This window comes from Larimichthys crocea, chromosome I (genome assembly GCF_000972845.2).
Source record: "Larimichthys crocea isolate SSNF chromosome I, L_crocea_2.0, whole genome shotgun sequence".
NCBI lineage: Eukaryota > Metazoa > Chordata > Actinopteri > Sciaenidae > Larimichthys > Larimichthys crocea.
Window position 1 is genome coordinate 29432007 of NC_040011.1, and position 18320 is coordinate 29450326.

General features: G+C 39.3%; 1 protein-coding gene across 1 annotated transcript in view; it reads left to right on the forward strand.

The window, feature by feature from the left end:
• The window catches only part of pcdh11 (protocadherin 11), a 124604-nt gene extending 108762 nt beyond the window's left edge, over positions 1-15842 (forward strand). The window contains exon 7 of the mRNA XM_019265424.2: positions 14638-15842. Coding sequence (XP_019120969.2) covers positions 14638-15095 — 458 coding nt within the window. The 3' untranslated portion in view covers positions 15096-15842. The remainder of the gene's footprint in view (positions 1-14637) is intronic.
• Positions 15843-18320: the final 2478 nt, after the last annotated feature.

Sequence of the window (18320 nt, forward strand, 5' to 3'; positions counted from 1 at the left end):
TCTGTTATCAGCTTGACCCTACTTGGAAAATAGACCCACTTTGCCTGATTTACGTGTGTTTGAAGTGTTTGTGGATTGATTAGTGCAAAGGTCATCATGTAATACTCCCAGCATATCCATGGCCCAGGAAGATATTGACTGAACTAAAATGGATGGCATCATAGTTTTCAGTAATACTGTTGTTTTGCAGCCCCATGTTGAGCGGAGTAAACTCATTAGGCTGGCTCTCTTCTTTTTTTCTTTCAAAATCTCATTTTATTGCTTGACCTATCGTGGTGGCCATTGACAAACTTGTGATTGAGTGTGAATTTCATTATGGAGAGAAACTCATCTTTATTGATCAAATTAAGAGGCAGGTAGCAGGAGGGGAGAAAGGGCTGACAGGTGTATTCTGGTGAATATAATCACAATCATCAGGCTCCAAACCACCATCTCAACTCAGCGACCTTTCATTTTTTCATGTTTCACTCTGAATTAGCCTTACTGGATACGCCTGTTGTGAGCGCACGCTAATGTTGAATCTGAGTGAAAGTGAAATCCATCTCTGGGAAGATTTGGATTCATTTCAAACCACATAACAAGGTGAAAGGAAAAGACAACATTGCATTCATATGAGACACACCTTTTGGTTGTTGTCCTACCATATGGTCAATGTTCATTTGGCAAGTACTGTATAAGGTGCAAATAACTGTGAATAATGAATGGCTGCTTTCACATGCCAGTGCTTTGACAGCTTTAAAGAAAAACAATACTTTGCTTTCAGTGTGGAGTCATGCAGATTTATTTATGGTTAATTTAATTTATTTACAGTATTTCAGCTTCAATAATTGATGCACCATCCATGGATCATTCTTTTCACAAGAAGTGAAGACAGCATCCTATTTAATTTTGTTATTTTCCCATTAAAACCTGAGAAAACATCAAAGGCAGAATGATTTAATTAACAATGTGGAGAGTCTGTGTACAGCCGTCTGCATTTCGCAAATTACTCTTTGCTGAGAATAAGAGACTTATCAGGCACATACAGACATCGCTACACACCTCAAAAGAAGTTGTGTTGACACAAGGAAGGGGGAAATGCATGTCTCCCCCAGAAAGAATTATCCACTTCACAGGTATTTTTTTTTTCAGTTTACAGTTTCCAGGTTGGAAAATTAATACCCTTTCTTCTTCTGCCAGTGGAGTTTACAATTCTTTGTTGTGTTCTCTGTGAAATGCGGACTGAACAAGAAATAGTCGCAGAGTTAAGTGTCATATATGGAATATCATTGTGATTTGTTCCTTATAGCATTTCAGTTCTTGATAATTGTTTTTGACAGAAGAGTGTTTCTAGGAAGCTGCTTCTTAATGATTATTCCCCTCTTGCCACTTGTGGCTAAGATGTACAATACAGCCCAGCAAACCCAGAGAAGTGCTCTCAACATGTTTAATAGTAAAAAAATGAATAATATTATAGATTGAAAAAAGGTGAAAAAAATACCAGCTGGGGCATGTTAACCACTTAAAATGGTAATTGTCCCACCTTGCTCTTTAAGGACTTAAAGTAAATGATTCAAAGAGCAATTGAAATGAAGGGGAAGAGAGCCGACATATTCCTCACAGTCTGACCACATTGTTGAGTTTGTGCAGATAGTTTGTTTAAAAGTCTCTTGCACAATACGGTAGCACCCCGTGCTTTTTCTTCAACCTCTCAGTGTTGTCCTAGGTGAGGTATGATGTCTGATTATATTTCCATAATGAATTATGAATAGAAATGACTGGGGTCATATGCTTGCAAATTAGAAAATTAGTTTGTTCTCCTTGTCAAAGAGATGGATGGTTAACAGCCAGCCTTCCTTAAGTCTGACTTCGATATGTTGACTCCCTGTGAATAGGAGCCACTGTAAATAAGAGTGGATGTGTGGGTGAGGAGTAGAAGAGAGATAATGAAAGAAATGCCACAAACCCTGCTGTAGGAAATCATCGCTGGATGATGTCCAACATAAAGTCTGTTCTTTAGACTGTATCCCCTAATGCATTTTCCTCGTTGCGCAGACAACTTGCAGAGAAAGTAGCCTGATCCAACATGTGATTTAATAATAAAGCAGAATACCTGAACCTGTCCTCTCAAGATGAGAATGAAATATAAAAAATAAACAGACAAACAGCAAGAGGAAACATATAAGAGAAATAACAAGAGGTTTAGACAGATAGAGAGAGAGTAGAGGCAAAGATACAAGGAGGAAGAAAAAAAATGTTATTTTCTTTCTCTGGGTGACACTTCTAGCCAATTCAACATCATACCTATGTTTTTTTTTTTTCAGCGTTCCTTCTGCTTGACATTTCTGGGTTAGGAAGTGCCTATTACAGCTCACCATTGCCATGTTTCACATAAATTCACATTAAGATATTTCCACAGAAATGATCGTTTTTGCTGTCGAGGAATGATCCTGTCCTCTTATTCCGGTCATAAGCGGGCCACTGCAGGTGAAGGGAAGTAAGTGGAAGGCAGAATACTGTTGGCTATAGAAATGTCACATTTGATAGAATCACTTTAATTACACGCGTGTACTAAATTGTTCTTCAGTGCCTGGACATTGTGTTGGTTAATGCCATGCTTTGAATGACATTCTAATTCACGTTATTATTTCATGGGACAATGAAGAGAAAGCATCTGGTGCTTTATCATTTATTTTAATAATCATTTTAATTATAGCTTGAATCAATCATGGACGACCTTTAGTAACATTCGATGAGCCACCAGTTTCTTGCAAAGGGAAACAATAAAGCCATCAAAACATGGTGACAGAGACTTTAAAGCTTGTTCAGAACAATGTTAACCAAAACAGAACTACAATTACTACCAGTACAACTATGACTACTACAACTATGACTAATATTAATAGGCTAATGATGATGACGGTGATGATAATTTCACATAGCTCGCTTATTTCCTGTTGATTTCCCCTCCTGATTTTATCTTACACCCTGACTGTTTATTGCAGATAATGCTGGGGAGTGGGGATGGGGGGGGTGAATGTCATCAATCAGCATTAACCATCAGCTCTGAGCTATTGACTGATGATTCACCACAGCAGAATCTCCTCTGACTCTAAAATGAAAGGCATGAGCGGCGGCAACGTGAGGCAGAGACACTCAGTTGATTGGCACCTCATTGAGTCTGGCAGGGGAGCCTTTGATTGCACTAGCTGTCAATATCACGTAATTGTTTTTCTTACATACATGGTGCCCTCTATTTTTTTTGCAGCAGGGTCTCCTGTTCCATTTGCCTGCATGGCATCGAGCAGCTACTTCTGGGAGCTTTTCTCTCTTTAAAGAATTTAATTTGGAAAAATGAAGTTGACATATTTGCTGCACCCACAGTCAGGATTTCACAGCTACAATGACCCTCCTGTTGAGATACTGTGAACAAAAAACTGTGTTTATAAACTACTACCACCAATATGTCATTGTTACATCAGTGCATTAAGATTCACAGCCCATACTGGATAGCTAGATTAGCTGCATATGGTTGTAAATCTGTCCTTCACAGCTACCCTAGGGTGTATCAGAGTAGCCAGTTATGCCTCGAAGCTTTAATTGGGCCCCTTTCAATTATCACATTAAGTGTGTTACTAGAATACATATACTGAGCACACTTCTGTCTTGACAAGGGTGAACTCAGCGTGTATTCTCTGAAGTCAGGGTAAAATTGAGTTTAAATTTCTTCTTAAATGGCACCCATAACTGTTCAGGGCTGAGAGCGCAACCCTGTTCTCCACCCCAAGGTCGGTGGAGAAGACAAGATTTAATTGAAATTGAAACTGTCTACCTGATAGTTTGAAATAATTAGCAATATCAGCGTGGAGAGAGGAAGAGTCGGGGATGACAGAAAATAAAGAGGGCATCAGCCCGAGATAAAATGGCAGACTGGAGGCAAGTCATCAATTTTCGTGAATTGAATGTCACTGTGATTGACTGGACTTGACTCTGGATGTCACACATTGAAACTCAAACAAGTAATACAAACAAGACGTATGATAGTGAAACTTTGCCAGAGGTTTAGTGAGGTGACCAGACATTTTTTATTTTCTGAGATAAAGGGAGTGTATCACTGGTAGTGGCTTTGACCTGGGGTCTTATGCATTGGCCACTAAGTATGCACGGAAAGTGATCATCTTGTCTCTGGCAAACACACTATTATGAATGCATGGCTTCCAAAATCATCCACGCTGTACTAGTCGCTTTCTCCTCCCACCCGTAAAACAAACTCTGCCAACCTTCAGCTCTGGAAGACTTCAGAAGTCACTTCTGCGAGGCCCAACATTTCCGCACCAGTTAATAAAGGGGAAATGAATTGTATCAGTGTTGCTGTCTTTGCTCATAGTGAATAGGAAATTATCATAGAGATAGGTATTGGTGCCTTCACACACTGAATTACATAGAAAGCGAGCCTGTTTCTCTCACTGTCACATATTCACACACACACATGCGCACACACACAGGCTTGCACATGCACAGACAAACACATCAGCTGCAGGATGAAACTGGCTACGGTGATGTCATCGTAGCAGAGGTGGCTGCAGTGGTGAGACAGGAAGCCCTGGCAATTTTCTCCCGCTATTCTACAAACACTTGGACATGTTAGTGACATTTAGGGCTTTTTTTTTTTTTTTTTTTTTTTGCAAACTTCCTCTCTCTCTCCACACCGTCCCCAGGCTCTGCTAAGACATATCAACATTAGAGTCAATACCAGATGCCAGGAAGAGAAAATGTGACATACCCTTGCCTCTTTGTGGGTGTTTGTCGTGTTTTAAGGAGGACGAAACAACTGACACAAAGAGAATGGCACCCCGGGACAATATATACAAGCATCCTCGGGTCCTGGCAGGCACATAAAATCAAAGACGTGGGGTGTTAATATCTGATAGTTAGCGCTCTAGGCTAAACAGCATAAAAGACATTGAGGTCAATGGGTTGCTGGCAGTCTCTGGAGCAAAGTAGTTTCGTGGCTATTTTCGACGCCTCCTCCTCTGTGGACTGTTGTAGCCACTGGAGCATTCTGCTCATCAGCACAGACAGAACACAATCAGTGAACTTTCTGCCTTTGACCTTTTATTTTATTAAAATTATTATTATTATTTTATTTATTTATTTTTACTATGGAGACTATTCAGAGGAGCTGTTAGATAATAAATTCAGATCAGATCTAAAAAAATGACAGTGAACTAAGACCGATTTATAATCAGTAATACAATATTTAATATGTATGTAATTTCTCAGTATATAAGTAGAACTAAACTGACTGCTAACCAAATGAATCCTAATTACATTCAGTTGATAATTGAAAAATGCTTAACTTATAGTATTGAATAAGATCATCACGTTAATTAATTGTGTTTCTGTAAGGGTAATAGGTTTTTTTTTTATGCCGTATGGTTATTTGGCCTGAGAGTGAAACTGAATGGTTTGGTTCACTTAGTGCTAATACAGTACACAGACAGCAGCAAGATGGAGGCTTTTTCTATCCTGGAGTAAAGTGAAGTCACTACAGCAAGAGTTATTTTGAGTATCAAAGTGTTGTAAGTATCAGGCATGTTTATCAGTTCCAGTCTTTTTCTTCACAGATTTTGAAATTTGCTCCTGTTTTATTGCATTATTTATGGCTACACTTTACACCTTTTTTTTTTTTTTTTGCCTATGTTCCTGCTATTTTACACACTCACACACACACACACACACTCTCCCTCTCCCTTCATGTGTCTGTCTGTATCTGTCGCTGTCACTGTTGTGAATATTAGTTGACAATGTCTGTACTCAACCCATAACGAATAAAGTGCGTGGTGACAGAAACATTAACACAAGCCATTGAGTACCTCCGTGATTTTTTTTAGTGAGAGCATATCTGTCAGCAGGGCCTGGAGGAGTAAAAGGCATACATCTGAACTTTTAACGGCTGGTGTTTGGGTGGAGGATTGTGACAGTCAACATCAAAACAGTAAAAGTAAAGCTGTGATTTATTCAATGTGCCGCTTTGTGTCTGCTTTCATGTTTGCCAGTGATACATTATATGACTTTTCTTCGGCTTTCAAGAACATGGTGATGGGGATGAATTAAACATGTTAAGCAGGAACAGGTCTTTCTCTGAAAGCCTTACCCTTTTCATGATAACCCCCTTTTAGACATTCAGTGGACTTATCACACCGTATAAATAGGACAGAATTCATTATTCAGGGGAGGTTTCAGTGAAAAATTAATAGTTGTCCCTAGAGAAGGTTCTGTGGTGCTCCGGAAAAGGAAAACCTTTAAAGTGTACATGCACAGAGGGATCTGGAGAGAGTCTGCCCCTCATACTAAAACCTTTACCACGCTACACTACACCCTGATATTGCAAATATAAGTTTGCTCAGCACTAATGACTGTGACTAATACCATATACAGTCTGCATTCATGCTTAAGCTGTCCTCAAAATATTTTTGAAAATATGGGAAGAAAAGGAAACAGAAAATGGATAGCAGGAGTGCCTGCTACTGACACTGACACCTCATATAGATTACACATTTTCAGCAGTGCCTCTTAGGACAAAACACCGGGACTTGAGCTGTTGACATCTGAAGAGAAACTCCTTTTTTGTGACTGCACTGAATGATTTCACTTAGAAATACCTCACTGTAAACACACTCAATTGAAAAACACAACAAAACTGTACAGCAGGTCCTCGTCTCAGCTCTGCCGTATAAGAGATTACAATTTTCAGCATGCTCAAATCACTCATGCACTGAAATCATGCTGCCGCTGGTGCTGAGTGGTTTTCAGCCTGCCAGTTATCCGTTGAAAGATGGGCTTCACAATGCCTTTGTATCCACTTCCTATCTGCTTGGCCATGGAGGCAATAACAGTAATGTATGGCTAAGGGAAAACAGAGCTAATCATCAATGACTGCAAGATATATAGCATATGCAGTGGCACCTTGTTTATTACCCTCTCCTCTTCTCTTGCTGAATCCATCGGCTACACAGACAGGCTGCCAGATCCAAGAGCTTCTTCAATGTTAATTTGATTCATTCTTGTTTTCCATAATAATTGGGGCCAATGGGTCAGTGTGATGAATTTGCTTGTTACATGACACAGGATGTAGCACAGTGGCGGCAGCTGTACAGTTTGTCTCTCTCGTCTCTCCTCCATCATGCGAATAAGCGGCCTTGTTTTTTTTTTTATTAGCCGTTGTCTGAAAAGCATCCAGTAGTTATACGGTTTCCTAATGCAACAGGTTTTTATTCTTTGAGGACCTGCTAATGCTTCAAATCCGTTTCTAATTTGATTTTAAGAAGAAGAAGGAAAAAAAAGTCTCATAAGTGACATTTACATTTTTAGATCAAAGTCGTTTCCTAAAAATGATGGTTGTTTAGATAGTATTCCTGCTGGAACAATTCAATCTTCTTGCAAATATCAGACAGCTTTGTCAGGTCCCACTTAATCAGTCTCTTTTCCTTTCTTCTTCTAATCCTTCTAAAATATTTTCACTACCTTTTTCCCCTTGCTTTTTATGTCATTCCCCAGACCTCATATTATCTACACAATATGGAAATGCTGAGACAGTCATCCATTCGTTCCATTCATCATCATGCAATGAATTTTAAGGTGGATTCACTTTTTTTTTCTTATAAATATGCATTTATGTATTGCTTCCTTGTCAGTGACAGCACACCTACAGTATGTACACAGTATCGTCCAGCGTTTTTCACAGTACAGACTCACAAAGAAGGGAATGAACGGCTGCTTGTGACTTTAAAATGAGAGCGCCGCTCTATGTGTGTGTGTGCGTGTATGGGTTTGTGTGTGTACGCATCTACATGAGCATGTCTTGTGTTTCTACCCCCCATAGAAACTCTGCGCCTCCTCTTCTGTGTGTCACTGTAGTGATGAGCACTGATTGCAGATTGTTATGGTGTTTGCACCTCTCATCTATCTGGCCCATGCTGGGTATTTGGCCAGGCCTGATTGTGTTGATGGTGACACCAGCATCTTGTCCTCGGGAGGGGAGGCCCAATAGTAGTCCAGACATAATGAAGGAGATGTAATCAACCAATGTCACACACAAAAAGTCAAGTGTCAAGAAGAAAGCTGTTTCTGTGTTCTACCTTCCCAACTGTGCTCTCTGTTGATGGAAATCACACAATTGTGTGTGTTGATGTCGGGCATTTCATTCTGAGGCAATCTAAAAATTGTAGGTGTTTTTTTTTTTTTTTTTTTTTTTTTTTTTTTTTTTTTTTTTTTTTTTTTTTTTTTTTTTTTTTTTTTTTTTTTCTTCTCGCTTTGACAACAAAGGTGACTACTAGATAAAGGAATTTACATTAAATTAAATTTGTACATTGTGTTGGTGTTGTATATTCTCAGGGGAGAAATGGGTGTTTCATCCTACAACATACTTTTAATCAATGGTAACAAAAAGAAAGAAGCAAGTGCTTGGCACCGGGTTGTTCAAGAGATCCTTTCTCTCTTTGTGCACTTTGTCCTCTCTCTGTGCTTTGTCATTTGTTTTGGTGTTCTAATCTCAGCCAAGTCAATAATATTCTTTGTTGTCTGAAATTGTGTGTCGGGAACAAAAAGCCCTCCTCCTTTTGTTGAAAGTACCTGTCTGTGACTTTTCACTCTCTCAGACTCCCAGATAAAGTAATCATTAGATGTTGTTTTCTGCCTGCAATTACTTTCAGTTACAATGGGTCAAACACTAGGAAAGCAAAGGGGGTCGAGAGTAGACAAGGCTAGATGGATTACAGGCGAGGAACTGTATAGGTCCCACAAGTGCTGATAAATACGTATGTGGCTCAGAGACTCGCCGTGTTCAGCGGCGTCTCAGTAAATGCATCAAAAGTAATTAGTCTAGAGTATATATGGACAACCTCGCTCCCCTCTTATCTGCGTCACATTGTCTCCTTTAAAAAAGGCCATTCATTGCATGTGCCACTATTTGTTTTAAAAACTTGAAAAAGAGGAGCAATGGCCTTGACATTTCTTGTATCTCACTTTTTATCGCTGCTACACAGAATTGCTCTGAAATGTATGTTTCAGTGGAAAAATCCATTACGCCATTATTGTAGGTAACTCCATTCACTGGCATGCAGCTCTCTGATGAGAATGGTCATGAGTTGAAGACTGGCTGTATAGAGATATTTCTCTTGTTTCCTTTGATTTTTTTTATAATAATATCCAGTTCATAAAATTCTGTCTACCTTTGGACAGCTCCTTATACATCTTAATACATGTCAGCCTCCTACATGGAACCCCTGACCTCCACATCACAGTTGATGGCTGCCTTCTAAAGAGCACGCCAAGTTTTTATTGCGACAATGGAATATTTATTTCCTCCTCCACGCCCTTGTCAGCAGTGACAATGACAGCTCTTATTGCCTTCGCCAAGGGATTATACTGTACCTCCTCCTGATAAAAGTAACGAAAACCAAATAGCATTTGAGTCTGACGTGCAGAGAAAAGTTAATTTTCAGATTCATTGCCATAGAGACAGGCTTTTTCCAGAGAAGTCACAGACCTTGTCTCCAAGCCTGCATATTTTTATTTAATTGTTAAAGTAATGTATATGCAGGAGTTGCATATGTTTTTTATTCCTTCAGAAAGCAGAATCTCTCAAACTTTTCAATACTTTGAATAGACCATGAATTTATTTAGGGTATAGACCATGAATTTATATAAGGGTAGCCTACGCATTATCAAAACTATGAATCAGTCATCAATGTGCATCACAAATATGAGAACCAAGAAAGCAGGAAGGGCGGTGAAATGCAAGAAGAATTTTAGCGTCATATTTGTAACTCTGTGAAAATGATGATTGCCAGAGCTGTGATCAAAGTAATGGCATCTCTCTCTTCAGTGTAACACCAAGGGGTTTTAATAGCGCTATTATTATTAATGACCATCCATTTGCTTATCCAGATTGTACGTTTGGAGTGAGTATAAGGCCGGGTGAAGTGATAAAGTCTTGGTAATTACAAACCCAATTATTTCTACTGAGATTCTATTTGTTTGAAAGAATCATCCATATTCTTGTGTTTCTGTCGTTTGGTCTAGACACATGCTCATGCAACCCTTTTTTTCTCACTCTCGGTCTTGTCTCCCGTTCACATAACACCACATAATATGATAATGATAACACTTGTGCAATCATGATGGCTGTAGTAGTACTCCAGGATGGTTCTACATGTATATTTTATTGTATCTGATAAAAGGCAAATTCTCCATTTTAAACATGCCATATAGCGTTTTCACTTTTTTTTTCTGGCAACTTTAAACCTGTTGAATCCAAATTAAGTGACACTGAAAGAGGCAGAACTGTAGGTGATAATGCGTTAGGTAGCGAAAGCTTTATTTTCTTGGCATAGTTACATGCAGAATATGTGTGAACTTTTGCACTTTGTGAATGTTGTGTCAGTAAAAAAAGAAAAAAAAACTTTCTAGGTCTTTGCAGAGAATGTTAGAAGAAAATAACCCTCCTACATAGTGACAGCCCATGTATCACAACCTTCAACAATACAATGAAAAAAAAAGAAGAAAAATCTTCAGCTCACCAGATCAAAAAAATGTACAAGATTTCAACTGTTGAGTCCATGCTGCAGTCATTGGCGCAAAGTGGATCCTTTTAAATCATAATGCAGCACACAGGTGACAAATACAATCTAAAGATGGCCATGACCATACATGCTTAAAAGTCAGGATGTTATATAGCTTTCGTTTGACAATACATGAGTTTGATCCGATACACTAAAAAACTGAAAAGATTGCACAAATCAACACTGTAGGATGAGTCAGGGGGCTAGTCCACCTTCCTGATGGCTGTTTGAGCGATGTAATGTCCTAGATGCATGCAATTATCCTTTTAATTAGCAATAATGAGTTTGTGCATGCTGAAATAATAAGTTCAATCGTGATGTGTGCAGACCTTAATGTGAAGCTCATCAAGATGTAACTAGCTCTGTCAGTAAATATCATCAGCTGTCATGTTAAATATCTCATACTATTGTGCTGAAAAGCTCTGATCAGCCGGCTTATATGCACCCTGGCTGTGTGTGTGTTTCTGCCTGTCATAACACGTATTTGCAATAGTGGATTTCATGGCCATCAGGAGGGGAAAAAAGTGAGATTGAATGCATACCAGTATAATAAAAATGCAAAATATAATTCTTTAACACACCATTCCAGACATCTGCTTTATAAAGTAGCACTTCAACAACCTCACAAGACTGAGTTTTGCACTATTAATCATGGCTATATCAAATCATTATGACTTTACCTTGATGCTAAAATGTAACCAATTATCTTCATATTACCCACTGTGTACAGTAACCTCTCCATTACCATGCAGCAGCATGAGCCTGAACATTTTAATTACTGTTTATTCTTTCAGCATTACATCCTGTATCAGTGACCAAAACTATGGTCCTATAATCCTACAGAACATTCACCACTGTTTCAGAAAACTGTAGTGGAAAAACTGGTGTGCAAAAGATGGTTATTAACTAATAAGGACATTATTTTTAATAATGATCTGGAGGCACACAAAATGTGTGTGGAACAAGTGGAATAAGTGTACACTATAATGCAATCCAGTACAACAGACATGCAATTTTTGCAAGAGATTTGAGGTAGGCTTTTATTCAGCTTTTAGTAAGCTTGTGTCTGTGGTGGTGTACTGGACTGGACTGCAAGATAAAAAGATGTTTATATAAAAATTGATGCTCATCTTACTTTTGTTCCCCTTCTTACAAAAACACAAACTAATTCCTAAAAATAAAAAGTAATAGAATTGTTTTACAGGTGTCCAACACTCATATATTTCTCGATGCAAAGATTTCAAGTACTAATCTCAAATTATAGAGAAGCATTGACGCTATTTTAACTTTACATTGTGTGTTTTATTTGTCCAGTATTTTATTTTTAAAAAATCACTAATCCTTGGCATACCATGCACGACTCTCATACATCTCTTTTACACATGTCCAGTGTTTATACAAGCTGTAATGTTTAACCGCACGAATGAAAGGTCAGCTGAAGGTGGACGCAGCTGCGTTCGATCTGTGGCTGGCCAAAGGATGTGTTGATGTTGCAGAACAAGATTGCTGTAGGCAACCACTGGTATTGACCTTGTATACGACCATAAGATCAACTAGAAACCCAGAACTATGGCACTGTGGGGGTTCAACAGTATGTAGAAATACACAACAAGACCATGGATAATAGATTACCTGATGACAGAGCAGTCAAATTAGCCTGCAGGCTGTTTTGAATAGGAACATGAATTCAATACCATTTCATTTCTGGAACCAACAGTGTTCGGTTATTGGAGGTTTGGGGCAATTTGTAATCTACAGAGTAACCAAACAGGTATCACAGTTTTGTTTCAATTTCACCACTGCTCAGTGAAGATGAATCATCTCAAATGAGAATGAGAACGTCTGATCCCAGTCATGCTGTCTATTAAACTTAATTGTTTGCCATTATCCCCACTTGTCTGCCATTCAAATTTCCTTGAAGGAAAGTAGAAAAGAATGTTCTTAGCATCAGGGGATCCGTGGCATCAGTGATGTGTGATTCCTCCCGAAAGCTCCACGGGGTACAGTTGTTTCCCCTGAATACAAAAGACAGCGGCATCACAAGCAGGCTGCGGCATACCTCTAGCTGACGAAAGCAGCCAGAGCTGTCAGCGACATCACTCACGCCATGCTCCCACCCTCCCAAACCCGCCACCGCCTATCCAAACTATCCCACTAGAATAGAAAATAGTACAGGCCTTTTGGAAAGGCTAGATGCGGAATATTGCATACAAAATTTGGTGGCACTGAAGGCTGTTGACACAGACCTGCTGTGAGTTCAAGCTGTGTGAACTCACAGAGGCACAGACTTCCTTTCATTTGTAATGTACTCTATGCTAAAGACAGCTTCACCTTTTCTGCACTGATCATTTAAAGTTGAGGAGGGAGGGAATCTTGGGTTTCTGAATGTGTGTGTTTCTGTTTGAATCAGATTCAGTTTTGTTTGTGTGTCTGGGTGCATGCTTGTGGAATGAGAAGTTGCTAACAGCAAACAGCATTAGCTCGTCAAAAACGACAGTGCCCAAGAAAAGGCATTACTGCCATCAGAAAACCCTAGGAGAGAGATTGAGTCAGGGCACAGCCGAGACTTGGCTCGGGCCTATTGTGCTAACTCAGAGAATGAGAAAGCAGCATCCATTTTTGCCTTAATGAAGTTAGTGACCCTCTGAAAGGTGACACATTTACCGCCCAGGGGATTTATACACTCCTGCTCCAAGGCTCCAGTTCAATATGGAGAGGACAGATTTGACTCCACGTGAGCACTCCAAATATATCCTCACAATTTATACCAGGCGATTCATTTTCAGACACTGTGCACATAATTAAAGTTGACACTGTGCTATTCAATCTGCTGTGGCACAGAAAAGTGAGCGCATTGGGCAATTATGCAACAATCTCGATAGTTTTGGGAGACTGGACTGGTATCACTGACTTAGACTAATCAAAATATTCATTTTCATTCTGTAGAATGCCATAAAACAATAAACAAGCAAGCGAGAAGATTTGCAGATTTCTCTGGAATAGAATTACACAGACCATGCAGAACTTGTGTGTGAAGGAAATAGTTGTTCCTGTGTACTAGGGTCTAAGCCTGCTTAATTATTTATATCATTCTTACTTATGCAAATATACTAAATAATTTCTACATGACAGCTTGAAGCTGCAGCCTAGAGGAGCTATGTGATGTTTGAATGAGGACCCCTCTTTCCTTTGCGTGGCCTAGGAAACATAACACTGCGGGCTCCTGGTTGCCTTGGTGCACACTGTTTTACATTCTAATTATCTGGCTTGACAGACTTTATTGCTGAGGCTCAATGCTGAGACCTCATCCCAGACTCATTCCACATGTGATGTCAGTGCCGGGATAATGAGATAAGATAGTTTGAGTGCTTAGCCTTGCCCAGTCGCCTCCTCGTTCAGTTTGTTTTTTGTTTTTTTTCTTCCCTTCCATGTATGCATCTTAAATGCTGCCACAATTAACTAGATTTATTAATTGTATCTGAATATGCTAAAGATGCTCACAGGATCCTACTTTAATGGTGTTTTTCTCCCTAAGTTTTCTTATTTGACCAGATTTAGGATTCTGGAAGATCAAAAGGTTTAAAGGTGTGCAACGATGACAGTGATTAAAATAAACAATGCTTTGTTAAGATGTTCATTAAATATTTAATACAGTGAAGCCAATCTGAGACACAAACAGCAAGACATTTTTTTTTCCAACTCTAATTAAGCTACAGGGAATTCCTCGCATATTGTAGGTAAACAGACAGCGTCATGGGAATACCAATGGAAATTAAATGCTCTGCTGGTGTTTTTCTCATTACAAGATGAAATGAAACATTTATCACTGACTTTCATTTCACTAAAAAGCTGACATTTTGTGGGTCAACCACTGATAAGGCGACAGCTTTCTTCTGTTTACATTAGGATTCACAAGTTCAGGCAGTAGTTTTAAGACACACCAGCAAAATCGTTGCATTCCTGCTGCACTCTCTCTTTGGTTTGACCTGTTGGATTAACTGTGTTGTTTTCTTCTTTCTCCTTTTTTTTAAAGCCATCGAGGTGAACCTGCAGAAAGCCTTGGCTGAGGCCTCTGAGACCTGTACCCAGGAGTGTCTGATACTGGGCCACTCCGACAGCTGCTGGATGCCCCCAGCCTTGGCCCAGTTCCAGGGGCCAGGTAGCAACAGCCCCACCTCTGCCCCTACTACCACCACCATCAATACAATGCCCTCTTTTGGCTTCCAGCAGAGCTTTGCCCGGGGAGCCAAAGCTAACATGAGCAGCATGGGGGTCATGGATGGTCGCCATACCCTGGGCAGGTCTGTGCCCAAAAAAGATGAACTGGACAAAGGTGTCAACCGGCCGCAGTTCTACAACACCCTGGATAGACACTGCAGTAGTAAGAAGGAGGACCCCGTCAAGGTCATCCCCCTGGCTAGCTTCTCCTCCCCCGGGCAGCAGACCACCGGTGGGGGAAGCAGCTCTTTCTTACATGAGCACCAGCTGTAAAGAGTAAAAGACAGATCTTCATTGCCCTGACGTACATGTGACTCTATCCATAGATGGCTTGGTATGCGTACGTGTGGAAGTATGCATAATTTGAATAACTTTGACCAGCTCCAGCTCAGTTTTACTAATGGAGACATCTGAGAGTGGATTCGATCATGATTATGTTGTACAGATAAAATCATATGGGATCAGTCTGACAGCTAAAGCATTTGAAAGGACATGTCTTAACATAGCAGGCCCATGTATAATAAATAAAGGTAGTTCTATACCAAAGTAGTTCCATCACAGAAAAAAAACAAAAAAAAAAAAACTTTTGCTTTCAGTTTGGTGATGTTTGCTTAGTGAAAGGGCAATGTACGCTTTAAGCTCCCTGGTCCCAGCTTTGTGGAAGTGTGTCCTAAAAGACCATTTCCTAATGCAGAAAAACATGCAAATACAGTACTTTGTGTTGAGTGAGCTAAATTGAGCTAAATGTTAATTATGAGCTCTGGGTGGATGGTGTTTCTGTTCAATTTCTAGTGAAGTATTGCTCTGTAAAACACGCAGCACAAACTCCTTTGTTGATGGAAGATATTTCTTTTGTCTTGCCTGAACGTGTTTCAGAAGTCTATTTTGGTCAGGGGACTGCAGAAGGATAAAAAAAAAAGTCTACAAAGCATATCTAGGCCAATGGTAGACGACACCGGTAATCTTTTGCATTCTACATTTTCACCATGAATCAGTACGCAAATTGTAACAGAAAAAAAACCCCACAAACTCCTGCATATACACGCTCACACACAGGATGCTTTCCATATGGTGGTTGCTCCATCTCTGCCAACTCTATTAAGAAGATGTTCACAACTATCTCAGTAGCTTAGCCTTGAAAGGCACAGACAGATGTGCTTTGGAAATCTACCCTTTGTTTCCTTCCCTTTGTTTCTATTTCTCACATTTTGCTGTTCAGAAAACACTCGCATGATAACAGCTATGGAGCCAATTATGAAATTCTCAGTCTAATTACTTTGATGTGTGATCTCAGTAGCTATCCACAATGCAATTATGAGGTCTTGAATGGTTCTCTTGGCTAGCCAGGATCACCTTTTCATTGCCTCTCCACATGCAAATTCAATGAAACCAGGATCACCTTTTCATTGCCTCTCCACATGCAAATTCAATGAAATGGTGACTTAGAAATAGCAGCTTTGTGCGCTCCCTCTCTTCCCATAATATAATTAATAACACCTATTGTTGTAGAACAGGGTTCAGGAATTTCTTCAGGGCCTTGAGTCTAACTTTAACAATTGATGTCAATAATTTTTTTACAGTTATCACAAAAAAAAAGCATTGGCAGTATTTGAAAGGACCGCCCTGCAGACTGCCCCTCGGCATGTTTTCATCACACACACACACACTGCACACGCTGCCTGTGTGTGTAAATTGTACTGATGATGATAACTACTTCAGACTAACTTGCTGCTGTAACAGATTGGGTGCAGTATAATCTATTGCTACAGCAATAAGTGACTTTGCTGATATCCATTTTTCTTTCCAGTAACATCCAAGCCAGGTGTCTACATCATAAGGTATATGATTCATGTGATTCATTTTCTTGTACCATCTTGCAAATTGGGAACAGGCCTAAATCTATAATGCAACGTGGCATTCTCAAGGGAAGGTGCGCGGCAAATTGTGTTTGCATGCTCTTAGCTGCCACACCTATTCTCTCAGATACTTGGGGTCAGGACTCTCATCGTTATAAGGAGGATTTATCCGAGAGTCAGTGAAATGATCACTTAAAGGAACGGTGTGTCAAGGACACGGATAGGGCCAATTCAATTTCACCTCAGTCAATTACGAAAATGAATTTAATTCAAAGAAAGCAACTTAAATAAATCCTCCTATAAACATCTGTTGATGAATATATCCCCATTTTGCAATCCAATTTCAGTTCATTTACTAATACATTTTTTCCCTCTATCACTTTTATCTCATCTCCTATTCCTGGTTGGCTCTTTTCAATAAAAATAAATCTGAAAAATAATATACATATTTTAAGTTTTTAAGAAGCCATCTGTTAACATTAAGAAGTACAGACATCTGCTGTTTAAAAATATGACACATTCCTCATATCGTGGATGGAGAGAGTATCCATGAACTATGTAGGGAATAAACACTGTCACACTGTAATAAAAAGTGATTGTTTTAAATCATTTATCCAATCACATGTGTACAGTAAGCACAATGTTACCTATCATCTGTAAGCCCTCACTGTGTTTTAGCTTACTCTGCCTACACGACTCATACGTACTATAACGGTGCAGCAGCTACATTCATTGAAAGACAACTTCTAGAGGGGATAGTATAATAAGTGCATGAACGTACATCTCTACGATGTCGCTTTTGATACTTTCATGACTTTTTGTCCACTGCAGTCCTGCTTTGTTTAACCATGTGACAGAAGTAAATATAGTGGTGTCTTATTTATTTATTTTTCAAACAAAGAGCATACCGTATGAATGTGCATTTGGCTCCTCTGAATAAGTAGTGTCAATGGTTTTCATCTTTAACAAAACATGCAGTGAAATAGACAATGTGTCAAAGCTGATAGCAGGTTTTCACTTTGCATGATTCTGCTCTCACTTTTATTTTCATCATTTTCTAGTTCCCTCTGCTCTAAAAGTAGAGGTAGTATACATAAAACTGATGGCTTTTTATTTGTATTATTATTATTTTTTTTATTCAAATTGTGTGTCATGATTACCATGTCAACCTGTGTCTTAAGTTGCATGAACTGTTTTGACTACCACATGGCATTTTGACTTTTGACTATGTAGTTCATGCATCTATCACTAGATTCAGTGTCAGTATTGGTGTTTGTCAGTCTTATGGAACAAAACAAATGTTACACAGTGTTCACATTCAAACTTTGTGAAGTGTGCATACCACTTATGCCTCCACGTACACACGGATATCTATACTGACAGGTAAACTGGATTTAAACTGTACATAGCAGTACCCCTAAGAACTAGTGGTTACGAACTAGAAAGACACATACATTAAAGACTGATGGCTACAAGCTCCACACTGCAATTCACAATGATGATCAAAAGGAAAAAGGAAAACATAAGAAATGATGAGATGACAATCTCTGTTGTAATGTAAATGGTTGCATATGCATAATATTGATGAAAGTTTGTTTGAATGTGTTTATAGGTGACCTTGTATGTGTGTGAAGGAGAGTGT